Here is an 18,142-nt window from a genome sequence, read left to right on the forward strand (position 1 = left end):
GAGGTAGTAAGTGAATAGTTTTCATCTGTCTTTATCAGGAAAGAAGATGCTGTCCAAGTCATTGCAGAACAGGAGGTAGCTAAGATACTGGATGGTCCAAATATATATAGAGACGAGGGATTAAAAAGGCTGGCTGTACTTAAAGTTGATATGTCCCCACAATCGGAAGGGATGCATTCAAGGATTCTAAGGAAAAGGCACTGGTGGCTTTCATCCTATGATTTTCTTTAAATTCGAAGTGGATGGATCAGTGGTGAGGTGTCAGACGACTGGTGAATTATAGATGTTACTTGCAACTACAGCCTGGTGATCAAAATATTTTTAGAACTGATAATCTAGGTTAATTAAACAGTCACTTGGAGTAAGTTAAATTAAGTCAGAAGGTAAATTTGCTTTAACTAATTTGATTGAGTTTTTATTGCGTTAATAGAGAAGGATAATCATGATAATGCAGTCAATGTGGTGTATGTGGATTTCCAAAAGTCATTTGATAAAGTACAGCCTTATCAGCAAAGTTGAAACTTATGGAATAAAAGGGACATTTATAATAAATTGGATAAGAGACAAGGAACAAAACAACTGTGGTGAACAGCTGTTTTTGAACTGGAGGAAGAACTGGAGTTCCTCAGCTGTCAGTATTTGGATCTCTGCTTTTCTTGTTACATTTTAAAGACAAACTTGGACAGACAGTGCATAATTTCAAATTTACAAATGACTCAAAAGTTGGAAGAATTGTGAACAGTGAAGAGAAAAGTGGAAACTTTAAGAAAACATCAACAGGCTGATGGACTGCACAGGCATATATGAAATCTGAATTGATATATTTTGTGAGAAAGAACTTCTTAAACTGATGCAGCAATATTAAAGGGTGGTAGGAAATACATGGGGTATACTCACAATCATTGAAGGTAGCAAGGCAGTTGAGAAAGTGGTTAAAAAGTCAAGTACAATATTCAAGATAATACAATGTGAGGCTGGATGAACACAGCAGGCCAAGCAGCATCTCAGGAGCACAAAAGCTGACGTTTTGGAAGGGTCTAGGCCCGAAACGTCAGCTTTTGTGCTCCTGAGATGCTGCTTGGCCTGCTGTGTTCATCCAGCCTCACATTGTATTATCTTGGAATTCTCCAGCATCTGCAGTTCCCATTATCTCAAGTACAATATTCAGTTCTATTTATCTTACAGTACAAAGTGATGAGGTTCTGGTGAATCATTATCAGCCATTATTAATCGTGCATCCACTTCTGTGCATTGTGTTTTACAAAAGATGTGAAGGTCATAGAGTCAACTGAGAAGAAAACAGTATGAGAACAGATGTGGTGACGTGGGACTTCATTTACATAGATTGGAGAAGACAAAGTTGTTCTCCTTATCAAAGATTAGATTGAGAAATTTGATCGAGGTATTCAAAATAAAGAGGGATCAAGAAGACGGGACAGGTGAGAGCACTGTTGAGATTAGGTGAATTGTTCTTGCAGACAGTCAGCATGAAAAACAGGCCAAATATCTTTTTTCTGTACTATTTCAATGTACCTTTTTTTTAATCAAATTGTTTTTTCAAATCCAGAGACCTCACTGGTTAGGAAGGAGCATTATCGGCTCTGTTCTTTCAATCTCTGCGTTATAAAAGGATGTGATTTCACTGGAGAGGATGCAAGGGAAGTTCACCAGCATGTTGCTTGAGATGGAGAACAGTTGCCGATGAAGAAAGGTTGGATAAGGGTTCTTGTGGCTCATTGGCAGTGCCCCTACCTCTAGGCCAGAAGGCCTAGGTTGAAATACCATCTGCTCCCACAGGTCTGCATGAAGAGGTTGATTGAAAATGTCAATTAAGCTTGTTTTCTTGAATCAGAGAAGGTTGAGGAGGGACCTGATAGAAGTGTATAAGATTATGAGCGGGATGGATAGGGTGACTAGAGGGAAGCTGTTCCCGTTTGTTGAAGAGTCAATAACAAGGGGACATAATTTAAAGCTGAAAGGCAGTCTGAGTGGATTCGAGGAAATATTTTTCTTTGATGGTGGTGGGGTCTAGTATGCACTGCCTGAAATGGAAGTTGCAAGAGGCAAATAAATTAAAAAGTAAATTAAAAGGTACTCCGATGATCATTTGAAATGTCATAACATTGAAAGCTTAGGCCTAGTGGTAGAAAATTGGACCAGTATAGATTCAGTATAGCTTTGGTGGTACAGACTTGATGGGTTTCATCTGTACTGTATGATTCTATGTTATATGACTGTGCTGTTGTTGCTGCACTATTATTAGATTACCTACAGTGCAGAAACAGGCCCTTCGTCCCAACAAGTCCACACTGCCCCTTGAAGCATCCCACCCAGACCCATCCCCCTATAACCCACACACCCCTGAACACTATGGGCAATTTAGCATGGCCGATCCACCAAGCCTGCACATCTTTGGACTGTGGGAGGAAACCGGAGCACCCGGAGGAAATCCATGCTGGCAAATGGCATTAGAATAGTTTGGTGGTTGTGCTTGGCCAGCACAGATGCCAAAGGGTCCTTTTCTGTGCTGTAGATCTCTTTGATTCTATGATTCCAATGCCAGTTAGTGCTTGATCCCCTCACTACTTTACCAGTGAACCTAAGTAAGACGAGTCAGAAAGTGGCAATGTCGCTTATCACCCAGCTCAATCTTGCTCTTACCCAATATCCATGCGCAAACAATTCATAGCAAATAACTCTTAGCCATGCTTGATTTTACTCTCAGTAGCTCAAGGTGCAAAATATCAAATATAGCACCCTGCTACCATTTATCCAGTTGTAATCAGCTGCTTTGGATCAGGCCTGTATTAATCTCTGCACACATATGGATGATCAAATGGTGATAAACCTATTAAACCCAAATGAAATATTCCAGTTAGAAGTGCAGCAAGCAAGGAACTGGGTTCAGGTGTCATGCGTGTACAGATCAACAGCATGCCTGAATTTCATTGTCCGGACTCCTTTGTAACATTCATTACTAGGTTCCGCAACTACTCGCTGAATTGTGTCACAGCAAGAGTTTGCGGTCTCGGGAGAGGAAGAAAAAAATCATCAATAAGCCTGGGTATTGAACAACTGTTTTCTTCCCAGTGGAAAAATCTGGTCAAATAACTGCACTTCATCACTGTAGTAACTGTGTTCCTTTGTGCAGTTCCAGAACAAAACACAGATTAATTAGATTAGATTCCCTACAGTGTGGAAACAGGCCCTTCGGTCCAACAAGTCCACACCGCCCCTTGCAGCATCCCACCCAGGCCCATCCCCCTATAACACACACACCCCTCTGAACACTATGGGCAATTTAGCATGGCCGATCCACCTAGCCTGCACATCTCTGGACTGTGGGAGGAAACCGGAGCAACCGGGGGAAGCCCACGCAGACACAGGGAGAATGTGCAAACTCCGCACAGACAGTTACCCGAGACGGGAACCGAACCCGGCTTCCCGGCGCTGTGAGGCTGCAGTGCTAACCACTGAGCCACCGTGCTGCCCCAAAATCCAGCATAATGATAGTATTACATTAATCTTTCTAGTAATATCCAGCATATGTTCCAGCTACAGAATGCACTGTGACAAACATTAGTCCCTTATGTGTTGATAATACTCCACAGGGACACTGCTGCTCTTAAACAATGAGTACATGATACTTTGCAGTTTTCACAAGAAGCAGGTTTAGCCTGCTCTCAACTTAAAGTAGAAAGCACTCTCAAAACTTCCATGAAAGTTCTTCACAGTAAATTTGAAAGGAAAAGTGCATCTAATTCCTACTTGATTCATGTCTTCTGCTCTTCTTCAATGCTCCCATTTTTCACGCTAACATCCTTCTCCTGAACATGGTCACATACAGTCAGTCACGCAGCACAAAAACAGACCTTTCAATCCAACGTGTCCTTGCCGACCAGGTTTCCCAAACTAAACGAGTCCCATTTGTCTGCATTGGCCCATATCCCTTGAAACTGTTGCTATTCATGTACCTGTCCAAGTGCCTTTCAAATGTTGTAACTCTATCTGCATCTACCACTTCCTGCGGCAGTTCATTCCACACACAAACCACCTCTGTGTGAAAAAGTTGCCCCTCAAGTCCTTTCTAAATCTTTTTCCTCTCACCTTAAAATTATGACCTGAAGTTCTGAACTCCCCTACCCTAGGGAAAAGACCTTTGCTTTTCACCTTATTTGTGCCCCTCATAATTTCATAAACCTCGATAAGGTAACCCCTCAACTTCCTATGCTCCAGTGAAATAAGTCCCAACTAATACAGCCTCTCCCTATAATTCAAACCCTCCACTCCAGTAACATCCTTGTAAGTCTTTTCCATACCTGCTGCAATTTAATAATATCCTTCCTTATGCAGGGCAACCAGAACTGTACACAGTACTCTAGATGTTTTAAATCATTTCTTCTTAGAACATGCATGCATTATTGATTGCTTCAACATATTAGAACATTACAGCACAGTACAGGCCCTTCGGCCCTCGATCTTGTGCCGACCCGTCATATCGATCTCAAGCCCATCTAACCTACACTATTCCATGTACGTCCATATGCTTGTCCAATGACACCTTAAATGTACCCAAAGTCAGTGAATCTACTACCGTTGCAGGCAAAGCGTTCCATTCCCTTACTACTCTCTGAGTAAAGAAACTACCTCTGACACCTGTCCTATATCTTTCACCCCTCAATTTAAAGCTATGCCCCCTCGTGCTCGCCGTCACCATCCTAGGAAAAAGGCTCTCCCTATCCACCCTATCTAACCCTCTGATTATTTTATATGTTTCAATTAAGTCACCTCTCAACCTTCTTCTTTCTAATGAAAAGAGCCTCAATTCCCTCAGCCTTTCCTCGTAAGACCTTCCCTCCATACCAGGCAACATCCTAGTAAATCTCCTCTGCACCCTTTCCAAAGCTTCCACATCCTTCTTATAATGCGGTGACCAGAACTGTACACAATACTCCAAGTGCGGCCGCACCAGAGTTTTGTACAGCTTCACCATAACCTCTTGGTTCCGGAACTCGATCCCTCTATTAATAAAAGCTAAAACACTGTATGCCTTCTTAACAGCCCCGTCAACCTGGGTGGCAACTTTCAAGGATCTGTGTACATGGACACCGAGATCTCTCTGCTCATCAACACTACTAAGAATCTTACCATTAGCCCTGTATTTTGCCTTCCAGTTACTCCTACCAAAGTGCATCACCTCACACTTGTCTGCATTAAACTCCATTTGCCACCTCTCAGCCCAGCTCTGCAGCTTATTAAGACCCAAATACACAGGGCTGAATGTGTGTGTGTGGCGGGGGGAGTGATGGCAAAACAGAAGTGGAGTGCACAGGGGGCAGACACTGGTTACAGGGAGGTAGTCACACCACAGATTCAGTCACGTAGATGGGTGGCTGCCAGAAGAGGCAGGCAGCTACTGCAGTGGTCTTCTGTGGCCATTCCTCTCTCTGACAGCTATATCATTTTGTATTCTGTTGTGGGGCATAGCTTCCCAGGAGAGTACGCCAGGCTTGTGGCACCACAACTGGCTCAGCTGTAGAGCAGGGTCGGGCAAGATCCAAGTGAGTGATAATGGTCGGAGGCTCGCTAATTAGGGGCGCAGCCAAGCATATCTGTAGCCTCGTTCAAGATTCCAGGATGGTGTGCTCCTCCCTGGTGCCAGGTTCAAGGACATCTCTGAGTGGTTGCATAAAATTGTTAAGGGGGAGGGTGAGCAACCAGAGCTTGTTGTGCACATTGGTACCAAAGACGCAGATAGAAAGAGGGATGAGATCCTGCAAAGTCAGTACAGGGAATCAGGAAAGAGGCTGAAGAGTAGGACCTCAAGGGTAGTAATCTCTGGGTTACTTGCTACATGCTAGTGAACAAGGAATAGAAAGATAGCATAGATGAACATGTGGCAAAGTAGCTGGTGCAGGAGGCAGGGTTTCAAGTTCTTGGATCATTGAGACTTCTTCTGGGGCAGCTGTGACCTGTAAAAGAGGGAGTGTTGCACCTAAACTGCACCTAAATATTCTTGCTGGGAGTTTTGCTAATTCTACTCAGGAGAGTTTAAGCCAGAGTGGCAGGGGAGCTGGGAACCAGAGCAGCAGGTCATCAAGTAGAGGGATTAAGGGGAAGGTATGTTAGGGCCAACAAACTAGAAAGCAAAAGACAGGCAGAGACAAGTAAATGAACACAATGGTACTAATGGGCTGATGTGTGTTTATGTCAATGCAAAGAGTATTATAGGTAGACAGTCTCGATCAGTACATGGGATAATGATGTTATGGCTATTACAGCGATTTGATTGAGAGAGGAACAGGATTGGCTGCTCAATGTTCCAGGGTTTAGTTGTTTTGGATAAGATAAAGAGGAAGGCAAAATGGCGGAGTTGCATTACTGGTCAGAGAAAATGTTATATCCACACTGAGAGAAGATATAATGGGCAGCTCATCCACTGAGGCAAATAGCTACAGCTCAATAATAATATGGATGCAACTACTCTGATAGGGTTATACTATAGGCACCCCAACAGCCACTGAGACGTTGATGAACTAATATGTAGGCAGATTATGGAAAGGCATAGTAAAAACAGAGTTTTCATACTGGCTGACTTTAACTTCCCCAATATTGATGGGACTCCCTCAGAACAAGAGGCTTAGATGGGGCAGAACTTGTTAAGTGCACCCAAGAGGGTTTTTTGAAACAGTATGTGAATTGTCCAACTAGAGGAGGGGCCATATTGAACTTTGTATTGGCTAATCAACCTCACTTTTCAGTGGGAAAATATTTTGGAAACAGTGATCACAACTTCTTATGTTTTAAGCTTTCTATGAATACGTCAGGAGCTTACGAGAAGGTACTGAATTGGGGGAGGGGGACAAATTACTTCAGTATTACGTAGGAGCTAGAGAGTGTTAATTGGGAGGAGTTGTTATCAGGCAAAGGAATTGTTTAAAGACCTACTAATAAGCAATTCAAAACCAGCATGTTCCAGGAAAGAGGAAGGACAAGGATGGCAAGGTAAGGGATCCTTGGCTAATGAGGGAGGTTGTGAATTTATCTAAAGGAAATAAGAGGCATAAGTAAGGTTTAGGAAGCTAAAATAGGATGGGGCCTGTCAGAAATATAAGGAAAGCAGGAAAGTACTCAAGCAGGGAATTAGGAGAGCAAGACAGGGCCATGAAATTTCCTTGGTAATTTGAGTTAAGGAGAATCCCAAGGCATTCTATACATATATTAAAAAACAAGAAGATAACCAGGGAGGAGGTAGGAACACTCAAGGATAAAGGAGGGAACTTGAACTTGGAGGCAGACGATGTCAGTGAGATCCTAAATGAGCACTTTGCATCAGTATTCACCCAGGAGAATGATACAGGAGGATAGTGAGATTTGTGTGGAGCATGTGAAGATGCTACCGCATTTTGAGATCAAGAAAGAAGAGGATAAGTCCCCATGGTGTCTACCTCAGATTGTTAAGAGAGGCAAGGGAGGAGATTGCTGAGGCCTTGCCCAAGAACTTCATATTCTCGCTAGCCATTAGGGAGGTCCTGGAGGACTGACAAGTAGCTAATGTTGTTCCTCTGTTCAAGAAGGGAAATAGGATAATCCAGGAAACTACTGACCAGTAAGTCTCACTTCAGTGGTTGGGAAGCTACTGGACAGAATTCTTCGGGAAAGGATTTGCGCACATTTGGAAAGGCATGGCCTAATTAGTAATAGTCAGCATGGCTTTGTGCAGGGCAAATCATGTCTTATTAACTTGATTGAATAATTTGAAGAGGTAACGAAAGTGAGCAATGAGGGTAGAGCAGTGATTGTTACTTACATGGATTTTAGCAAGGCTTTCGACAAGGTCCCTCATGGTAGGCTCATTCAGAAGTTTGAGATGCATGGAATCCATGGTGATTTAGCTGCGCAAATTCAGAATTGGCTTGCTCAAAGAAGACAAAGCATAGTGGTGGAAGGGCGTCTTTCAGGCTGGAGGTCTAGAAGTAGTGGTATTCTGCAGGGATCTATGCTGGGATCTCTGCTGTTTGTGATATATATAAATGACAGATGAAAATGTAGATGGGAGAGTCAGTATGTTTGCAAGCTATACGAAGATCAGTGGAGTTGTGGATAGTGTAGAAGGTTATCAAAAGATACACCGAGATATAGATCAGTTGTAGATATGGATGGAGAAATGGCAGATGGAATTTAATCTGGGTGAGTGTGGGGTGTTGCACTTTGAGATATCAAGTTTTGAGGCTAAGTATACAGTTAATGGCAGGGCTCTGAACAGCATTGATAGACAGAGAGATCTTGGGGTTCAAGTCTATACCTCCCCTAAAGTGGCCACACAAGTAGATAGGGTGGTCAAGAAGGTGTATAGTATGCTTGCCTTTATTGGTCGGGAAATTGAATACAAGAGTCAGAATGTCATGTTGCAGTTTTATAAGACTTTGATTATACTTGGAGTACTGCGTTCAATTCTGATCATCACATTACCGGAAAGATGTGGAGGTTTTGCAGGGGGTGCAGAAGGCGTTTACCAGGATGCTGCCTGGGCTAGACGGTATGAGCAAAAAGGAGAGGCTAGAAAAACTCATGTTGTTTTGTCTAGCAGCAGAGACTATAAAATTATGAGATGCGCAGATTGGGTTGACGGTCAAAATCTTTTTCAATGAGCTAAAATGCTCAATACTAGGGGGCATGTATTTAAGGTGAAAGGGTGGAAGTTCAAAGGAGACGTGAGGAGCAAGTGTTTTTACACACAGATTGGTTGAAGTCTGGAAGGCAATGCCAGGGGTCGTAGTGGAGGCAGATACAATAGGGACTTGTAAGAGACATTTAGTAAGCACACGGATATGCAAGGAATGGAGGAATATGGACCAATGGTAGGCATAAGTGGTTAGTTTTATTTGGCATCACGTTTGGGCCAACATCGTGGGCTGAAAGGCCCGTTTCTGTGCTATCCTGCTCTATGTCCTATGTTCTGTGGAGCAAGCCCCATATTGTCAGCAATAGTTGCCATTTACTGCTAAGTCTAAATACAGAAAACTTTTGGCAATTGAAACAGGTGTTCAGTGCAGGAAATGATGCAATTATTTTGAACAAGCATATGGACGTACATGGACAAGCATATGGACGTACATGGAATAGTGTCGGTTAGATGGGCTTCAGATTGGTATGACAGGTCGGCACAACATCAAGGGCCGAAGGGCCTGTACTGTACTGTAATGTTCTACGTTCTATGAAAGGAGAGATTCAGGAGATTAGGCTTTATTAGAACAAACAAAGAACAAAGAAAGAACAAAGAAAATTACAGCACAGGAACAGGCTCTTCAGCCCTCCAAGCCTGCGCCGATCCAGATCCTCTATCTAAACCTGTCACCTATTTTCCAGGGATCTGTATCCTTCTGCTCCCTGCCCAATCATGTAGCTGTCTAGATAAATCTTAAAAGATGCTATCATGCCCGCCGCTACCACCTCCACTGGCAATGCGTTCCAGGCACCCACCACCCTCTACATAAACAACTTTCCACACATATTTCCCTTAAACTTTTCCCCTCTCACCTTGAAATCATGGCCCCTAATAATTGAGTCCCCTACTCTGGAATAAAGCATCTTCCTATCCACCCTGTCTACGCCTCTCATGATTTTGTCAACCTCAATCAGGTGCCCCCCAACCTCCGTCTTTCTAATGTAAATAATCATAATCTACGCAACCTCTCTTCATAGCTAGCACCCTCCATACCCAGCAACATCCTGGTGAACCTCCTCTGCACCCTTTCCAAAGCATCCACATCCTTTTGGTAATATGGCAACCAGAACTGTACTCAGTATTCCAAATGTGGTCAAACCAAAGTCCTATACAAGTAGAACATGACCTGCCAACTCTTGGACTCAATACCCCATCCGATGTATGAAAACATGCCGTATGCCTTCTTGACCAGTCTTCAGGGTACAATGGGCCTGAACACCCAGATCTCTCTGGGCATCAATTTTCCCCAGGGCTTTTCCATTTACCATGTAGTTCACTCTTGAATTGAATCTGCCAAACCGTATCACCTCGCATTTGCCTGGATTGAACTCCATCTGCCACTTCTCCGTCCAACTCTCCAATCTATCTATATTTTGCTGCATTCTCCGACAGTCCCCTTCACTTTCTGCTATGCCACCAACTGAATGTAGGAGAATGAGAGGTGATCTCGTTAAAATGTGTAAAATCCTTAAAGGGCTAAGTAGGGTAAGTGCAGAAAGGATCTGCTGACTAAGTACATAGTCTCAAAGAAGAAAGACCTTCTAGACTGAGGAGAGGAAAACGTTACCACTCAGAGGTTTGTGAATTCTGTAATTCCCCACCCCAGGAACTGTGTAAGGTGAATGTGTCCAAGATAATGGACTGGTAGTCATTAATTACATCAAGAAATATGGAAATGGTGCAGAAAAGTGACATTGTGGGAGATGATCATTCACGATCATGGGGCAGCACAGTGGCTCAACGGTTAACACTGCTGTCTCACAGCACCAAGGACCCGGATTCAATTCCAGTTTCACGTTCTCCCTATATCTGCATGGGTTTCCTCTGGGTGCTCCAGTTTCTTCCCATAGTCCAAAGGTGTGCAGGTTAGGTGGATTGGACATAGTAATTTGTCCAGGGATGTGCAGGAAATATAAGGTTACAGGAATAGCGTAGTTGGGATCTGGGTGGCATGCTCTTTGCTGGGTCAGTGTGGGCCAAATGGCCTGCTTCCAAACTGTAGGGATTCTATGATAGAGAATGACAGTGCAAATTTAAGGAGCTGAATGGTCTACTCATGCTCCTACATTCCTCCATGTTCTTAAAAAAGTGCAAGACTGTGAGGCAAACAGATAGGGTGGCACGACAGGTAGGATATTTAGAATTTAGATATCATGAGGAGTCAGAGAATGGGGTTGGAGTAGGAAGGGAATCAGTGGTTCAGGGATGGTCAGTGCAATGATTATAACAAGGTCAGCCAAGTGGACCTCATAGAATATGAGTTCCCTGATTGGGCTGTTATTCTAGTCCAATGAGGGAGCCCTAGCTAAAAGATAATAAGCAGAAGTGTCAGATACTCTCTTCACTCAGAGTTGGCCCTGAGGGAACTGGATCAGTGTCAATGACTCTCTACTTATAAATGAAGGATGGCTTGGTGACAGGACATGGCCTCTACGGAGTTTACTGGTCAGAGTTTGAGACGTTCATGCAATGTCCTAATAAGCTGGGCAATACTCACATTATCAGTGCATTTCCTACTCGTCCCAATGTATATCTCTAGGCCACAGTGTTGTACTGGATGAGCACAGATTAGGTATAGATAGGGCTTTTCTACTTTCAGAGGACTTACGAAACCAGCTGGGTTTTTACAAGAAAACAGACGCACCAAATGTAGTGAATTTAATTTCGCAAGCTGCCGTGTACAAATATCAGCAAGCCTCCCTAAACTGACCATTCAAGCCAAGTGCCTGCAGGTTATTTAGTGGCCCAAAATTTCTTCACAATGTTCATATCTTGCAATGTGCCCATAAGGTAGACAGGTGTTCTTATTGACTCCTCCTCTTGTTAACCCAGATATGTAGAAACCAGCAACAGTGTGCCCAGCACTGTAATCCAGTCGCTAAGCAAATAAATTAATTGGTTGGCAGGTCAGGAAATCCCAGATCAGTAAATTCCAGGCCACCATATCTTAGTTTGTGGGCCATAAACACTTATCATTTGGTGTGCAACACTAACTCATTTTTCCATTTCATGTCATGCAGAACAAACCTTAAAGTTGCTATACTTCACTAATACATTTGCGTTTTATACAGTCACAAATTAAAGGCAGATGAGGAGAATCCATTTTTGTTCACTCATTACTAGATTCAGTAGGCTTTCAGCATCCAATCCATAACCTACTGGAAGAGCTGATGTCTCTGAAATCAGGCTGAAATTTGATTATTACTTATTTAAGCTTTTAACCTTACTATATTTCAATGCATTCTTGGGGTCATCCCTTTTCCATTTGGCAAACTTATACTCCTCCATAAAGTGCCTCTCACTGTAAATTAACCTTAAGTCTCTTCCTGTGTCGTTTCTGGGGCTATACTGCAGTAATCAGAGCTAGAATCAGCACTCAAAGTTCAGTATGACTGATGCACTTTAATTTTAGTATGCCACCAGAGACCCAGATAACATTCTGGGGACCTGGGTTACCATCTGGTTCATTAACGTTCTTCAGGAAAGGAAACTACCATCCTTATCTGGTCTGGCCCACATGTGACTCCAGACCCACAGCAATGGTGACTGACTCTTAACTGCCCTCTGGACAATTAGGGATGGGCAATAAATGTTGCCTAGCCAGCAATCCCCTCATCCCATGAATGAATTTTCAAAAAGACCCAACTTAGCCAGCAGGACAGTTCAGCATAGGTTTTGAAGAGGAGTCCCTAGTGTTGAAATGTTAACTTTGCTCTCTCTCTCTGCTGCCAGGTTTTCTGGGTTTCTCTGGCAATTTCTGTTTTTGTTTCAGCATTACACTTGTTCATCTAATTATTGCTCCACAATGAATTGGTCTGAGATCTATAGATAATTCTATGCATGGCAACAATTTGGACTCTATGCACAGAGCATGAATCATCCAGTTTATTCTTCCTAATCACAGTTTGTACTCAGGACATTGGACTTTCACTTTATCAGGATGTTGCCTGGTCTGGAGCGAAGGCCCTATGAAGAAAGGCTGAGGGGCTTGGGTCTGTTCCCATTGGAGAGAAGAAGGCTAACAGGGGATTTAATAGAGGCGTACAAGATGATCAGAGGATTAGATAGGGTGGACAGTGAGGGTCTCTTTCCAAGGATGATGATGTTGGCTTATTCGAGGCGACACAGCTACAAATTGAAGGGTGACAGATTTAAGACAGATGTCAGAGGCAGGTTCTTTACTGAGAGAGTGGTAAGGGCGTGGAACACCCTGCCTGCCAATGTAGTTAACTCAGCCAGATTAGGGGCATTTAAACAGACCCTGGATAAGCAGATGGATAATGATGGGATAGTGTAGGGGGATGGGCTTAGATTAGTTTACAGGTTGGTGCAACATCAAGGGCTGTATTGCGCTGTATTGTTCTAAGTTCATATGGTTTAACCTTGACAGTGCAAGGCCCATAATGCTGGCCCAGCTGAAATACTCCCACTGCATTCCTGGCTGAAACCAATTCACTCAATATTGCCCCAGGCTGTAACAAGGTTTGCCATAACGTGCAGCAGTTCAGCCAGTTTTGGCTTGTACGTACCTGGCATTATCGCGGCCGTGCGATTTCAAAAAATTTTTCTCTCTATACCTGGAGAGGAATCCCACCAGCTCATCATTTGTCCTGTGAAATAAAAGAGTTTTCAGATAACAATGTAAGAAAAGGTTTATAATCTTTTACATTTAAACTCCACTGTTAATAATCATCAAAATGCAGGGTATTTTTCCCTATCATTACTAATTAGTCTGCTGAATGCTGCCTTTTTTTTCCTCAAATTTCCAGCTTCATCAGTATTTTGCTTTGAAAGGATGCTAACATTAGGGAATGGATATTTTTTTTTACATCTTGGTTACAATCAAACTCTCCCATTTGGGTGAGGTACAGATTAAAGTATTTGTCTCCATCAAACACTCCAATGACAGACACAGCACAAGGTATGGACATCTGTTTTCTGAGTCTTGAAACTGAGTCTTTGGAACTCCCTTCCTGAAAAGAGGATGTCAGCAGAGTCCTTAAATATTTTCAAGTCATAAGTAGATAGATTCTTGTTAAGCAAAGTGGTGAAATGGTATCAGGGCAGACAGAAATATACACTTGAGGATATAATCAGATCAGCCAGGAGGAGGCGCCAAGGGCTAGATAACGAACTAATTTCTATGCATAGTATCATTCTACAACAACGTCACAATAATCCCTCAGTAGATAAGGCACGAAAAAAGGAAGGAGACAGAAAAGGCTATGAGCCAGTAAACTTAAGACTGTCATTGGGAAAATGTTACCATCTATCATAAAGGATGTAATAACAGACCAGAATTACCAAAGCAAGAGTCAGCATAGCTTCACGAAGTGGAAATCATACCTGAAAAATTTACAAGAATTCGTTGAGGAGATATCAAGCAAGATGAAGGGGAAGCAATGCATGCAATATTTTTGGATTTTCTGCTGGTGTTTGGTATTGAAAGTAGTATATTAGCATGAATAGAAGATTGACTAACAAATTGAAGACAGAGTTGCACTCATCTCTTTAGTCTCATCTGGGCTTTCAGAGATTAAAGACAAAGCAATAACTTTCATTCTTGGTAAATCAACTCCATCCATGGGTAATTTCTTCACTTCCCTGACCACCACGAGTCCAGACAACAAGTCACACTCCAATGGGACTCTGGCAAAAAAACCCAGATATACACTCCACCCGTACAGATAGTAAGAACAGCTGATGTTGGAGTCAGAGATAACACAGTGTGGAGCTGGAATAACACAGCAGACCAGGTAGCATCAAAGGAGCAGGAAAGCTGACGTTTTGGGTCGGGACTCTTCTTCAGAAATGGGGGAGAGGGAAGGGAGTTCTGAAATAACTAGAGAGGAGAGGTGGGGCTGGGGAAGGTGGGTGGGATGGTGATAGGTGAGTACGGGGGGGGAAGTGGTGGGGATTGGTCAGTGAGGTGGGAGTGGCGGATAGATAGGGGGCAAGACGGACGGGTCAAGGAAGTGGGGATGAGAGGGAGATGGGTAGGAGAGAAGACGAACTGGTCAAGAAGGCAGGATGAGAGGGGTGGGGCAAGGTTGGTGGGATGGCAATAGGTGAGTGCAGGTAGGCAGTGGTGTGCATTGGTCAGCAAGGCGGGAGGAGCAGATAGGTGGGATAGAAGATGGACAGGTCAAGGAGGCGGAGATGAGAGGGAGGGCTAGTCATGGGATGAGGTTGGGGTGAGGAGATTTTGAAGCTAGTAAAGTCCATATTGACACCATTGGGTTGTAGACTCCCAAGGCAGAATTTGAGGTGTTGCTCCTCCAGTTTCCAGGTGGCGTCGTTGTGACACTGGAGGAGGTCCAGGATGGACATGTCGTCCCGAGAGTGGGCAGGGGAGCTAAAATGGATCGTGACCGGAAGGTGTTGTCGTTTGTCGTGAACCGAGTGCAAGTGCTCAAAAAGCGGTCTCCAAGCCTCCACTTGGTTTCAACGATATAGAGGTGGCCAAATCAGGAGCAACAGATGCAATAGAACACACTAGTGGATGTGCAGGTGAACATCTGTCTGACGTGGAAGGCTTTTTTGGGCCCTTGGATGGAGGTGAGGGGGGAGGTGTACGGGCAGGCGTAGCACTTCTTGCAGTTGCAGGGATAGGTGTCAGGGGTGGTGGGGCTTGTGGGAAGTGTGGAGCGGATGAGGGAGTTGCAAAGTGAGTGGTCCCTATGGAAGGTAGATGGGGTAGGGAGGGAAATATATCCTTCATTGTGGGGTCAGGTTGCAGGTGGCGGAGAATGATGCATTGAATCTGGAGGTTAATGAGGTGATACATGAGGACAAGGGGGATTCTGTCTTTGTTTTTGTTGTGGGGAGGGGTGTGAGGGCTGAGGTGCGGGAAATGCAAGAGATGCGGTCTAGAGTGGTTTTGACCACTGAAAGGGGGAAGTTGCGGTCCTTGAAATACAAGAAAATCTGGGATGTTTGGGAGTGGAACACCTCATCTTGAGAGCAGATGTGGCGAAGGTGGAGGAATTGGAATAGGTCTCATCTCATTTGCCAACATTTTAGTTTTCATTGAATTCCCTGGAAGGAAAACTAAATCCTTCTCCGGCAAGAGAGTTCAAGGAACTCCAGTATCCCTGAGAATAGTTACAGGCTTGGATGCTTCAATTGAAGAGAAAGTTTTTTCTCCTTATGATAAAAGCCTTTCGTATCTCTCATCTACCCTATGTACTACTTCTGCACTCAGAATTTTTAACTCCAGCCCCTTAATTATACTTAAACCTGATGAGTTTAGTTTAGTTTTCAAACTCCATGAGCTCAAATAAGTCCAATTGTTTCCCTTGCAACCTCCAGCATTCTGAATGATGAGTCCCACCTTGTTACACTAGAAGCACATCAGTTTCCAATTCCAAGCTCTACCCTCAGACTTTTAGATCTGAGGACACATTGATACATTCCCAACTATCCGTGTCTTATCTTAGCTACTTGCTTTCCTTTCATTCTTCCATGTTCTATCCCTTTCGAGTTTATTTGGGGAAATGAGGGAAAAAAATCTTTCCTTTTTAATGATTCAGCTCATTATTGCTGCTCATCTCACAGTTGCAATGCTTTCTTCCCCAGCATGGATTCTTACTGTAGAAGGCAGTGAGTTTTAACTTCTTGTCAGAGAATAATCTCTGTAATCAGCTTCATGACTGGCTTCAGCTTCTAACGCTCATATCCACCAGTCAAAATTACTTTGCTTAACCCTTTCAAATTCAATACACATTTACCCAGGCTGCTTCCTTAAATACCAGAATCTTTGACGACCTGCCTTGGGCTCTATCTCGCTTGCAGCCAATGTAACAGCCAAAGTAGTTTTCTTCACAGTGCCATAATCCCAGCAAAGCTTCTCTGAAAAGGAAGCGGGTCTAGGCCCGAAACGTCAGCTTTTGTGCTCCTGAGATGCTGCTTGGCCTGCTGTGTTCAACCAGCTCCACACTTTGTTATCTTGGATTCTCCAGCATCTGCAGTTCCCATTATCACTCATAAATTTTCCTGTGCCTTTCTGCGGACTTATTCTGCATGGGCATTGCCCAGTCCTCTTTTTTCCCCCAAATACTTTCTCGCCACTTTCTCAAATAACATGAAGAGTACCTCCAATCCATTTCCTCGAATTTGGTAGGGTCCAAGCAAACTTAAACATTTCCTCACTGGACTTTAAATTATGACTCAAGTTCTCACCCCGCAATCTGCATCACCGTCTGTCAGCTCCTGTTTCAAGTGCATCCTTTCAAGCTAATATTTATATTCGCTTGTTTTTTCTCTTTCTTGAAGTTTTAATTCTAATTTTCTCATTTTCATTCTTGTCAATTCTATTCCCTCACGTTTTTCTGCTTTTTCCTTGTCTTCTACCATTTTGATTTTCTTAATTTTCTCCTCATGCTCAAACTGCTTTGGCCATAACTGAATATCACCTGTATTCACTATCCAGAATACATGACTTCTCCTGTACATCCTCTAAACAGCAGCTGTGCGAGCACTTCAATTACCACCATCTCCTTAGCTCTATTAGGCAATGCTACCTTCACTTTACCTGCCAAATCAATCAACCTGGGTTATCAAACTCTGCCAGGAACGATGCTGCTACATGCAGGAAATCCTTTACTATTTCTAATGTCATGTCTTAAATACAAACATCACATCCCAAATCCTCATCGTTGTGACTCAAATCAAACATGAATAAATCCTCAAATTCAGTTACACCTCAGTGGGGCGGCATACAGGAAATAAATGCCCAGCATTCCCAGAATCATCACAAAAATTGCAAATGTTCAGAAGTACTCAGAATTCCCCAATTTACCAGTCTTCTAAATCTGGGTTGACAGAAAATGTTGTACTTACAATAAGTATCAGGTAACATTGTTCAACCAGTTCTTTTCCAATTCAGTAGGTAATCAAAAATACAGCAAAATAAAGGGTCTTAACAAACTCGCTTTTTCAAGAAGGGAAACAAAATATAGATACCTATAGGCCAATTAGCAATAACATGTCATTGGGAAAACATTATAGTCTATTATTAGTATGTTACAGTAAAGCATTTAGAAATAATTAACACAATGAGGCAGAGACAGCATTTGTCAGAATTCTTTGATGAGAAAAGTTAGACAGATAAATTGAAACCAGTAGCAGGGGAGTCAGTGGAAAGACAGCAAAAAGAGGGATTACGGGGTCTTCAAAGCCAGCATCCACATTCAGCGGTAAGAGGGAAGGTATGGTCTGTTGGCCTTTACTTCACAAGGATGGAGCATAAAAATAGGGAAGTCTTTCTAAAACTGTACAAGGTATTAGTTAGACCGCAACTGGAATTCTGTGAGCAGTTTTTGTCCTCTTATTAGAGCAAAGCCATGCAGGCACTGAAGGCAGTCCAGTGAATGTTCTCTAGATTGATCACGGGTATGAGGGACTTTCACTAGA

At 43.1% G+C, this 18,142-nt stretch overlaps 1 protein-coding gene across 2 annotated transcripts in view; it reads right to left on the reverse strand.

Moving 5' to 3' along the window:
- The window catches only part of xylt2 (xylosyltransferase II), a 264,687-nt gene that overhangs the window by 120,463 nt on the left and 126,082 nt on the right, over positions 1-18,142 (reverse strand). For both annotated transcript variants that reach the window (XM_048555300.2, XM_048555299.2), the window contains exon 5: positions 13,258-13,338. In XM_048555300.2, the coding sequence (XP_048411257.1) occupies positions 13,258-13,338 (81 nt within the window). The remainder of the gene's footprint in view (positions 1-13,257; positions 13,339-18,142) is intronic.

The sequence above is a fragment of the Stegostoma tigrinum genome, chromosome 22 (genome assembly GCF_030684315.1).
Source record: "Stegostoma tigrinum isolate sSteTig4 chromosome 22, sSteTig4.hap1, whole genome shotgun sequence".
NCBI classification, from domain to species: domain Eukaryota; kingdom Metazoa; phylum Chordata; class Chondrichthyes; order Orectolobiformes; family Stegostomatidae; genus Stegostoma; species Stegostoma tigrinum.